Here is an 11,562-nt window from a genome sequence, read left to right on the forward strand (position 1 = left end):
AAATAAACTGCGTTGCATATTAATTTGAAGCCCAATTATGTATAGCAGACCAATTTTTGTTTTAAACGCAATTCGATAATTTTTATTTATAATTAAATCATGGGTTCATTAATATTAATTACAATTATTTAAAAATTAGACGTGGCTGCTGCTGCATTTCGATTTCTATGATCAAGAGAATGTTGATTTAATTGAATGTGAAATTATTTTGTTTTTTTTTTGCATTTGTTTCGTTTCGTTTCGTTTTTGTTTTGTTCCGCCGTTATAAGTCTGCACATATGCTATGTAAGTGTGGGTGTACATATGTATGAGTCTTTGAGTGCAGCTAGTGTGTGTTTTGTTGCAGCGGCGTGGCAGTGGTTTTATCGTGGTTTTGTTTTTAGCAATTTAATTAAATTCAATTTATGTTTTCCTTGCAAATAAACACAAATAAAAAAAAAAAAAAGAACAAACCAAAAATGATTGGGTCGGGGGTGGTTTGGGAGGGCCGACCATGTGGCGACATACAGATACAAATGAAGCGTATCACAAAAATATGGTTAGAAAAAAATGGTTATAAACATGTCATAGTGGCGCATGAAACGAAATATATCACAAACAATTTGCTATCAAATAATTTAAAAGATAATCACAATTGGTTCTGAACCATGCAACTGAAATTATCGATCATCCTACAACCGAGAAATGTGTTAAAAATGCTTTGTACATACGCTTCCTGGTGTTCGTGCATACACATGTACGAGTACTATACCTAGCTGCCACGCCACTAAACTACACAGATACCCGTCTAAGTTTTGCGATTGGACTGGCCCTTGGCCTGCGCCTGCTGCTGACCCTGCTTGCAGAAGTCCTTGTACGCGCGCTCGGTTTCCTCGTCCATTTCGGGATCGAGATCCAGGTCGCCGTCTCGTACATCGAATTCGTCGCCTTCACTGCCATTGGCATCGTCCTCGGCAGCGAGAAAGTCCGTCTCCTCGGCAGTCAGCTCATGGCCATCGGGGCCGTAGAAAACGGGCTCATCGCTGAGGCGCGGTGGCTCTGCCACAGTATCCTCCTCGCCACCGAGGGCGTTGGAGACCTTGCGGCCCCAGTTGTTCTGCTGCAAGGCAATGACGCTGGCGGCCATTGCGTACTTGCCGTTGGTCTTCAGTTCAATCTCTTTCAGGGCTGTGATTATATTCAGCATGTCTTTTGGGCAGTCGGCGGTGAGGTCGTAGCCGGCCAGCTTCAGGGTCTGGCAAATGCAGCGCACGTTTTCGGCACTTTCACAGGCCAGGAGCTTGGTCAGAGAGTACACAATGTTAACGGCAATGAGTTGGATACGGGCGTCGTCATCCCCGCGGAGCTGCATGTAGAGCTCGGCTAGGAAGAGCGCAGTCTCGCGCACTTTTTGCTGCTCCCCCGATGTCATATACTTCGACACTTCCTCCTGGTGGTAGTCGAGCTTGCATTTGAGTAGAGTGTGGAACAGCGAGTCTGGTTTGGGGTTCAGCATGTGCAGCAAATTGTACAGCTTGGCTCCCATGTATCGGAAGTTCGGCTGCTCGATGGATTTCTCGAATATATCCTCCATGGCGATCGAGAGTACGTAGTGGTTGTTCTCCATGCCGTCGAAAATGGTTAGAAAACGTGATGCGATTGTATCAAATTGGCCCGGATTCTGAAATATGGACCGAATAGAACGCGATTAGTGGGCCAGACCCGAAAGCATATGGAATTAGCTACTCTCACCTGGTTAAGGCAATGTATCACTGTATCGAGATACTCCAATGCAATGGTAGCCATGTCCGGCTGCGACGCGTTCGACGACGACGAGGACGAGGCAGCTGCGGACGAAGTAGAGGCTTGTGGCTGCTGCTGCTGCTGCTGTTGATTTTGGAAATACTGCTGCTGCTGCTGCTGATGGTGCGGCTGCTGTGCGATTTGTTGGAATGAATTATTTAAATGAGCGTAACGTTGGAATTTCCCGTGTTGATGTTGTGTGTTCTGTTGGTGTGACAGTTGCTGCTGTACCTGCTGCTGATAGAAATTGCCCCCCATCGATCCATTGTTTGAGGACTGCTGATTGGATACGTTCAGTCGGCTTTGGAGAGAATTCGGTAGATTTTGCATATCATTCTTAAACTTCTGCTGATGCTGGTGGTGATGATGGTTGTTGTAGTGCTGCTGCTGCTGCTGATGGTGGTGCTGCTGGTGCTGATGATGATGCTTGTAGCCATTGACATAGCGGTGCTGCTGCTGCTGCTGCTGCTGCTGCCCGTAAGGCGCTGTTCCTCCAGGCTGGTGCTGCTGATATTGCTGATGTCGCGATTGGGGCGCGACTGTCCTCGGTATAAAAACTGTGGCGGCCGCCGAAAGTTTCGATGAGCCGTCAAAACCGCTGGCCAGCTCAGATAAAGCCTGGGCCTGGGCCTGGGCCTGTGCATAACCAACTGCTTGACCAGGAGCGTACTCACTCTGAGTATAGCCCGCAGCTCCTCCATAATCGTTGAACAAGTGCGCCTGTTGGTCTAAAGGGATGGCGGCGGCATGGGCCAAGCCAGTGGCGGCGGCATTGCCCCCGGGATTCGGTCGACGTAGTTGCTCATACTCGTCTTCGGGTTGGAAGGATGCGCGGCATGACATATCGATAGCGGCGTCGGTTTCGAAAACTAAGAAAAAAAACACACAATTAGCTGAACACGTTTTAAAAAGCACTAAACAAATCACATTCATGTTTCAATGACGCGGTTACGTCGACGCCGAGCGCCGACGCCAATTCCTCCACAATTGCGGACATTTTGTTTCTTCACTAGGTGATTTTATTTTTTTTTCGAGCTAAAAATTCGTTTCTTATATTTTCTTTACAGACGCAAGTCTGACTACTGACTACTGACTAACAAATCTAACACTGATGCTTTAGTTTTCAATGCCTACCTTAATTTTATCGAAATTAAACGTATACGTCGTTGGTTTTCTTTTTTTCGTCTTGCTTGCGTTGTCACCTTTGCTTTGCTGCCTTTCAACTTTCGCTTGCTCGTGTCTCCGTGTCTGTCGGAATTATATATTTTAATGGCCGACAAGTTCACGTGATTGTAATATGCATATATTAAGATGCGGGACGCTGATATAATGCTGATTTTTTGTCGCTATACTTTACAATTTAACAATTTTATATTTAACAATTTCGCCTTTTCACTGTCGGGAGCGCTTTACTTTATTCATCAAATATACGGTCAGACCCTCATAAATATATTGAAATATACGTCACAAACTTCAAAATATACCGTAGATATACTGACGAATTAATTGTATTAAAGTTCCATCATGTTCCTCCTTTTTGATATTCGATTGAATATTACTAGCTAGCTAGGACCCTCAGCCCTGAACACATAATTTTATCCCGTTCATAAATCAATTTCCTATAAGACTGGTAAACTTTAAAATCTCATCTGTATTGGATTGTTTGTAAAATAAGGTTTAAACAGATACGGTCAACTATGATTTCCACTAAATTAATTTAGCTACACAGTTGGTACATATTAACTACATTTGTATGTAATTATCAAAAGCGTCACCTGAAGTGCACGTTTGTTGACAAGTTTGGCCGTTTTTTTTTCATATAAGCCCCATGGAAGCGCCAGTGTGAAATTACTTTTTGACATGCCCTTTTTTAGTATTCGATGTGGCCTGGGATTTTCATATTAATGCTTTGTTCCAAAATGCATCTTAAAAAATATTGGAAAATACTAGAAAACACCATGCAAGCTGTGTGAGCTAGACTTTCAGAAATATACCATATAAGCCACCCAACCCCCCTCTATTTCAATAAGCGAACAGCTTTAGTTAAGCCGCGGAAAAACATACTGCTTGTAAATTCTTCTTGTAGATCCTATCCTTCCTGTCTACTTACGAAAAAACCACGATATCTTTCACCTGAACTGCGCTAAAAATCTGAAATGAAATTTCATCATTTTCGTGGGAATTATTCGCTTCCACTAAACGTTCACACTATAGATTGTGTTGTTGTTGTGCTAAATGTGCGCAATTTGCTTGCAATTTTTATTTATTATTTTGAAATCTCGTCGCAGTTCTCGTAACTAAGAAAATGTGAAAGACAAAAGAACGCAGAACTCGTTCAGCCGATGTCTCAACTAGCATAAGATAAAGTGCAATACATACATATAGAATTATTTCTCATTTAATGTAAGGACAACGGTTTCGTTATAAATAAACACAAACGTGAGTATTAGTGTGTGGCGTTCGTTCGTATATATACAGGTTGCAGGTGCAAATGCACTGGTATTGTGCAGTATAATTGTTCTACTAGTGCCAAAATTCTAAAATATAATTAATTTACGTGTTTTGCTTGCACTCCACCCCGTTCCCCCTTGTGTGCATACGTGGTTGTGTGGCTGTTTTCCTCCCCGATTTTGTGTGTGTGTTTCTCTTTTAATAAACTCAAGGCATTGTGACTCAAGAGCGCACACACAAACGCTCCAAGTTCATTCACTTGCATCTGTTGTTATGCTTAAGCACATTATCTGCACATCCATCCAGGCTTCCACTCGGAATTCTCGGCTATGAGTCACCTGTCGTCGATTTGGCGGGCAATCGACAGATACATAATCTAATCGAAGAGTTAATTGAATAAGTAAACAGTAATAGGCTAGTGTCCGAGTTTGGAGACGAGACATTGAAGAAAGACAGTGCACAGATTCGAACTAGAATTTCCTTTTATGATCGTATGCTTCTGTGTCACGAATTCCGAATCTGTTCGAGTTGATCAAGTTTTTTGGATTTCCTTGACGATCAGCACTCAGAAGGAGTTGTCATGGTCCACGATCGCTGCACGTATCTAATTTCACCATTCTCTGATAGTTCGGAAACTCTGTTCTCTGTTTGTATCTGTTTATGCGATCAAGACCTGTTGATACAAAATTTTGTTGTTTTTGTGTGTATTTTTGCCCAGTCTATTTTTATAGACCACAATGGACACTGATGTGAATCAGATGCATTACCATTATAAGGATATATTGTCGGTGTTTTTGGACCCCTTCATTGAGGACTTTGACTGCAAGGATGTGGAGGACTCACTGCGTTCGATACTAACCAAAAGGGAAATCGATTTCATTTTTGCATCGGATCAAACGGATGTTAGAATCTACCTTTTGTTTTGGAAATTGCTCGAGAAGCCAGAGAGCATCGTTAAAAGATTCGTCGAGGAGGTTCTCAACTATCGCGATGGGGCCAACTACGAATTCCTGATGACGCCCATCAAAGCCGAGTACCTACAGCCGAGCCCCAACACCAGGCTGTACGTAGAGCAGCGGGATCGTCTCTTCAATGACAATCAAGTGTTTTCCAAGTACAATGTGCCGCGCCTAAAACCGGTAAGATATTGGCAATAATGAAATATTTAAAATTAATTTTTATTTATATGTATGTACGTTCTGTGGACAGTTCCTCGACTTAACCAAGGCCCTGCTGGAGTTGAGGCCAGCCAAGAATGTCCTGGTCGATGGCCCCCTGGGCGCCGGCAAGCAATGGCTTGTGCTCGACGTTTGCTCCTCGTACAAAGTGCAGCAGAAGATGGACTTTAAGATATTCTGGCTGAATGTGAAGAACTGCAACAGCCCCGAGGCAGACCTCGAAATGCTGCTCACTCTGCTCTACCAGATCGATCCGAGCTGGAGCAGCCGATGCGACTCCGGCACCTGGAACATCATGCAGCGCATTGACAGCGTCAAAATCGAACTGCGGCGCCTGCTCAAGAGCAAGCCATACGAGAACTGCCTGCTGGTGCTGCGAAATGTGCAGAGCGTTCGCACCTGGAAGGCGTTCAATCTCGGCTGCAAGATACTCCTGACCACTCGCTACAAGTGCGTTACCGATTACCTGTCCGCGGCGACCACCAAGCATGTGCCGCTGAAGGATGCCCTCACCGAGCACGAGGCTGAGTCGCTAATTGTCAAGTATCTCCACTGCAGGCCAGAGGATCTGCCCAGGGAAGTGCTGACGACAAATCCACGCAGCCTGAGCATTATTGCCGAGAGTATACGCGACGGTCTGGCCACTTGGGAGAATTGGAAAGAGTGAGTACATGAATATAGGGGAAATCCCCTTCTTACAATGGCCACAACTCTTAAATCTGTTCTTTTTCTTCCCAGTGTGAACTGCAATAAACTCACGAGCATTATCGAGAGCTCACTGAAGGTGCTGGAGCCGGTTATAAATAGGAATATGTTCGATAAGCTCTTCATATTCCCTCCGTCCGCCCACATACCCATCGATGTAAGTGCCTCGATTAGCTCATTGCCAATTAAATATCTAATCTTTAATGTTCTTTTCGAATGTAGCTCCTATCTCTGGTTTGGTCAGACGATAAATCAGATAGCGACGATCCGATGGTGGTGGTGAATAAACTGCACCGGTACTCCTTGGTGGAAAAGCAGGCCCATCCGTCGACCATAAGTATACCCACGATATACTTGGAGTTGAAACTAAGGGTGGACAACGCTGCTGCACTCCACAGAAAAATCGTTGATCATTACAAGTAGGTGTTATACTATATATACTGCCCGATTTCCTTCGAGAGGCATTTACAATTCAAATTTCTTTCTACCTCTTGCGGCAGCATCACAAAGGCTTTCGACGATGATGACGATCTGACAGTGCCCTTCTTGGATGGCTATTTCTATTGCCATATCGGCCACCATCTGACCAATTTGGAGCACTCCGAGAGCGTGGCTCTGTTCCGCAAGATTTTCCTCGATTTTCGGTTTCTTGAACAAAAGATACGATACGACAAGACAGCGTGGAATGCCAGCGGATCGATACTCAACACTTTACAGCAGCTGAAATTCTACAGCTCCTACATTATCGGTATGCATTCCCCATTCGTTCGTAAACTCTACACAAAGTTAACCCTTTTTGGTGCTGCCATCTAGACAATGATCCCAAGTTTAAGCGCCTGGTGAATGCTTTGCTGGATTTCCTTCCAAAGATTGAGGAGAACCTTATACGGTCCAAGTTTACCCGCCTTCTGCGAATCGCTCTGATGGACGAGGAGGAGGCCATATACGAGGAGGCCCACCGACAAGTGCAGCGGTTCGGTGATCAAGTTTGGTTCACAGAGCAGTACGTAAATGATCTCTTTTTGCAACTGAAATCTAAATTGAATCCGTTTGGCAGTGGTCGCTTTCACCAGCATCGGCAAATTATCAACCTCGGGGAGAATACGGTTCGACACGTCCTGTACCTGAACAATGACTTCTGCTTGATGGCTCTGGACAGCAAACAAATGCTGCTGACCGACGTTTCTCTGGAGGCGGAGGACACGTATCTGCTGAAGGATGACAACGACAGCAGCGACATCCTGAAAATGGCCGTGTTTAATAACCAGAAGCACCTGCTCACGCTCCACAGCAATGGCAGTGTAAAGCTCTGGTCGCTGTGGGCCGAGTGCTTTGGGCGGCGTCACAGCAGCGGAAGTCGCCAGCGTGTGCGACCGCCACACCTTTCCCATTTGCGGAAATATGCGGCGACTCGTACGTACAAGCAGCTGGTCAATGGCGTCGCCAAGCGCGCAATGAGCTACCAGAGCGCGGACCAGAACATTGCGGCGTTCTACTTGAACGAGGAAGCAACCGTTGGAGACGCAAAGATTCAGCTGCATGTGGCCTTCAGCAACGGCGACGTTTGCATCTGTGAGTGGGATGACAGGGACCAAGTGTTCAAGTCCTCCAACACGCCCACCCTCGAGACGCATCCGCTTCGTGTGCGGTGTTTCGTTCAGGTGCTGAACCGCTACTATGTCATATGCACCGCTGACTGCACCCTCACCGTTTGGGATCTGCACAACGGTTCTTGCGACAAGCCAGAGCTCAGTGGCTACGATGTCCACAATGACCCACCGCTTGCGATTGAAGTCTACAATGAACGCAGCCAGCATTCGACCCTGCTGCTCATCCACAGGTACAGCGTGTGGCGGCTGACGTTCGAGCCTGGCGACTTTCAACAGCCTCTAGTGCGGCTCAAGTCGGAGCCTGTGCAGCTGCCGGACATGAGCTTCATTACCTGCGCTAAGGGATCGCCAGATGGTCGGTATCTGATCCTGGGAACATCGGTTGGCCTCATTGTGTATGACATCCAGCTGTCCAGTCCCGTGCTGCGCAGCAATGTGAGCGAGCACATCGAATGCGTGGACATCTACGAGCTGTGCGATCCTATTTACAAGTACATAGTGCTTTGTGGTGCCAAAGGAAAGCGGCTCCTGCACGTGCACACACTGCGAAGGGTGGATTCGGGTATTACGTGGGTCCACAATGTGGATGAGACAAAGGGCATGACACGGGCTTGCCTCGAGCCCAATGTCTATCTGCGCCCGCTCCTGGACATGACCAGAAAGCGGTCTCAACTGCTGGCCATCGACTCCAAGGAGCGTATCCATCAGATTGAGACCACCGCCGACCCAAGTGCTCGCCGCAGGTCCAGTATTTCGTCCTGGTCAACGATAACCCCCACGCATGCGGCCAGCAAGACGCGCATAACCGCAATATCCGCCCACGACGACGATCACATATTTGTCGGCTACATGGACGGGGTGATCATCGATGTGAACCGCGATGCGGTGCTGCCACAACAGTATATTACGGAGCCCATCGACTACCTCAAGCAGGTCAACTCTCAGCTGCTGGTGGCGTCGGCGCACGGTCCACGCAAAACTGTGATATTCCAGCTACAACCAGAGCTGCCATCGCTGCCAGTGGCTGGAGCAGCGCCAGTGGATTGGCCGCTCAAGTTGGAGCTGGACACCAAATATTCCTGCCTTCTGGGTGGAAAGTTTCTGCTCTTGTTCTCCGAGCACGGAGTCTTTGTGAGTGCATGCCTATTCTTTTAGAGACTGACTTATTACCTGTCTATTTGAAATTTATATTCCAGCAACTGGATATATCCAACCCTCTGGTACTCATCAAACTGGAAAACTGTGACGAACCACTTATGGGCTTCGACCTGAAGAACGGTCTCCTCTTTCTGGCCTTCGGGAACAACACCATTGAGGTGAGTGAGGCACACGCTTATAACTCTAAAGACTACAAACTTTGTGCCCCCCTACCCATAGGTCTCCCGATTCAGCTTCACCGACACGGGGCTAAGGAACGATGTCATCTGCAGGAAACGTATCACAGAGGAGCAGAAAATAAGTTACCTGATTGCCGCAGATGACGCTTCCCTGTTTGCACTGGGCTTCCAGAATGGCATTATCGAGCTCTACTCTCTGGCAGGATCTGCCATTCAGTTGGTCTACAGCATAAAGGAAGTGCACGAGCAGTGCATCACACAGCTACGGTTCTCGCCGTGCAAACTGTTGCTCATTAGCTGCGGGGAGCAGCTGTGCTTCTGGAACGTGACCCACATGCGGAACAACCAGATCGAGTCGCAGCTGGCCATAAGACGCAGCCGCCGGCACAGGATGCACAGTGTCACGCAGGAGGATGCTGTCGATGCGGCTCCCATTGTTTCGGACATGTCAGAGCCACCGCCATTTGTTAGCCATCTCCATCAACCCGTTCGCGACACCCAGCCGGAAGTAGATCTGTGGCGGAACAAACGGGGCAATGCCATACGGCCGGAGCTGCTGGCTTGCATCAAGTTTGTGGGTAACAAGGCCAGCCAGTTCTTCACCGACGCCAAGTTCTCGCAGTTCTATTCGATAGACGACGAGGGCGTCTACTATCATTTGCAACTTCTGGAAACAAATCCCCACATGCCGCCGAGTGGGTCGTCGATGCATCTGCAGATGGCTGAACGGCTCGCAAGCGAGATGATCAGTGACATGCAGTATGCGAATCTGGCGGACATTCGAATAATTGACCCCCCATTGACAATTGGGGGCATTGATGACGAGGGAGCCGATGTCGTTGGGGATTTGCAGCCGGAGTCTAGCGCAACGAGCCAGGCAGAGACGCCGCTGGTTGTCGACGAATGCAGCTCATGACGCCAGTCGTGCGCCACTTCCGGGCGCACGGGTGAGGGCAATGGACATTTCCAGTATGCATTTATAGGATTAATTCTCTCTTACTTAGTCGCAATGATATTTTACTGCCTCAACAAGCACTATGCGTCATAGTGCTTATATGTATGTAAATACAAGTGTATTGCTAGGGGACCGTAAAAGGGATTCCAGCTTGCACGCCATATCTCAGGGGGACAATGCCCTACTACTGTTTGGCAAACCACCCGCGCCCCAATGTCTGCGTCACACAAAATACAAAATTTTTCGAAACACAAGAATCGCCTGGTATTTAATTTTGCTTTATGCGCCAGATCGGGGGTTTTGTCGATTTTTGCCAAATCTGGATCAAGGAAAATCTGAATATTAGATTTATTGCGAAATGATTTGACGCAGCGCAGCAGGAATATATAGTGTAGTGCCCAGCGCTAGCGCCAACAATGAAGAACCTCATTTAATAATTATAAGTAGATATAAGACACAACTGACATAACCACCCAATTAGCAAGCAGTTTCTATGAAGCACCTGAAGATTCTCATTTTTATTTAAACCTAAAATTTCACAAGTAAGAGCGCGCCAAAGAGTTGTTATCCTGTTTAAATAAAGGGGTTTTAAATGGGCTAAGTTCGTTTTTCATCAGAATATTTGAGGTATTTCTGAGGGTCAGACGGTCACATTGCAGCTCTCTTGCGACAAAAAAAAAGTAGTCGTTATTTTGAATGGGCTATACAAAAGGGTATAACAGGCCAAGTTAAATTGAAAGGTTCGAACGTCGCCTCGAGTTTGAGGACAATATACCTTGAAGGCCTATCACCCGAACACGCATTGAATTAACTGTTAATCAACAGATTATTAGCGGATTAACAGAGGCTGAGTGCGGCAGAGGATTCCCCTAATCCGACTTTAACTTCTTCCAGATCGAAGGCAAAAGTCTTAGCTCTGGACAGCCCTTCGACATTGCCATAGCCCATAGCATTGACGGCGGCCCCAGTGGCGAGGAATAGTGACAAATGACATGAACAAGGACTGTATATCAGCCGCCCGGCGCTGTGATGGCCAAAGGACTTCCCGGCGGATAAAAAATGACGTTTATGAATTATTCAGCCAGGCTTCGTCTATCACTTTCACAAAAGTTTTCAGATTTACTTTTGAAATAACATAAAATAAAAACACATGTACCTGGGCAATTTAGATTGTGCCTTCTTCATAAATAGTTTTAAGTTTTAGTCTAATAAAGACGTCTTATATGTATATTCATCAGTTTCATCAATATATTAAAGTTTCATTCATATCCTCGTCACTGTCACTCATTCACTTTAAAACAATTTTTTTTGAGTAATTCATATTAGCTTATCTTGTAGAAAATTGATAAAATTATGTGTTAAAGTATGGAAGTCCCAGCTAGCTACTAATATCAAATATAAAATAAAAATCGACAAATATGGTTTCCAATTCTTGACGGACAATGATTAACCTTAGACCAAGAGGGATTTTAGCGCAGTTTAGATGAACGATATCTTTGGTTTTTTTGTTCAGAGGAAAAATTACATTGATCTACAAAAGGAAA

At 46.1% G+C, this 11,562-nt stretch overlaps 2 protein-coding genes across 7 annotated transcripts; one reads left to right on the top strand and one right to left on the bottom strand.

Moving 5' to 3' along the window:
• Positions 1-53: 53 nt before the first annotated feature.
• LOC108159257 (polyadenylate-binding protein-interacting protein 1) lies at positions 54-3,211 on the bottom strand. 5 transcript variants are annotated; one of them, XM_017292397.2, is made up of 4 exons: positions 2,710-2,821; positions 2,014-2,651; positions 1,732-1,911; positions 54-1,660 (listed from the first exon to the last, which is right to left on the bottom strand). In XM_017292397.2, exons 1-4 carry the CDS (start codon positions 2,777-2,779, stop codon positions 788-790), a joined length of 1,761 nt encoding a protein of 586 aa, XP_017147886.1. In that variant the 5' UTR covers positions 2,780-2,821; the 3' UTR covers positions 54-787. The 5 variants fall into 5 exon arrangements, with proteins under 5 accessions (XP_017147886.1, XP_017147885.1, XP_017147884.1 ...); XM_017292396.2 differs by having other exon boundaries at positions 1,732-1,914; XM_017292395.2 differs by lacking the exon at positions 2,710-2,821 and adding an exon at positions 2,985-3,211 and having other exon boundaries at positions 1,732-2,651.
• Positions 3,212-3,824: 613 nt separating this feature from the next.
• On the top strand, positions 3,825-10,272 carry LOC108159879. Of its 2 annotated transcripts, none has more exons than XM_017293491.2 (10): positions 3,825-4,221; positions 4,952-5,372; positions 5,443-6,074; positions 6,150-6,273; positions 6,339-6,535; positions 6,617-6,864; positions 6,930-7,119; positions 7,174-8,857; positions 8,923-9,042; positions 9,104-10,272. In XM_017293491.2, the coding sequence occupies exons 2-10, from the start codon at positions 4,971-4,973 to the stop codon at positions 9,977-9,979; spliced, it is 4,473 nt and encodes a 1,490-aa protein (XP_017148980.1). In that variant the 5' UTR covers positions 3,825-4,221; positions 4,952-4,970; the 3' UTR covers positions 9,980-10,272. The 2 variants fall into 2 exon arrangements, with proteins under 2 accessions (XP_017148980.1, XP_033246918.1); XM_033391027.1 differs by having other exon boundaries at positions 4,965-5,372.
• Positions 10,273-11,562: the final 1,290 nt, after the last annotated feature.

Source organism: Drosophila miranda, chromosome 3 (assembly GCF_003369915.1).
Source record: "Drosophila miranda strain MSH22 chromosome 3, D.miranda_PacBio2.1, whole genome shotgun sequence".
Lineage (NCBI taxonomy): Eukaryota > Metazoa > Arthropoda > Insecta > Diptera > Drosophilidae > Drosophila > Drosophila miranda.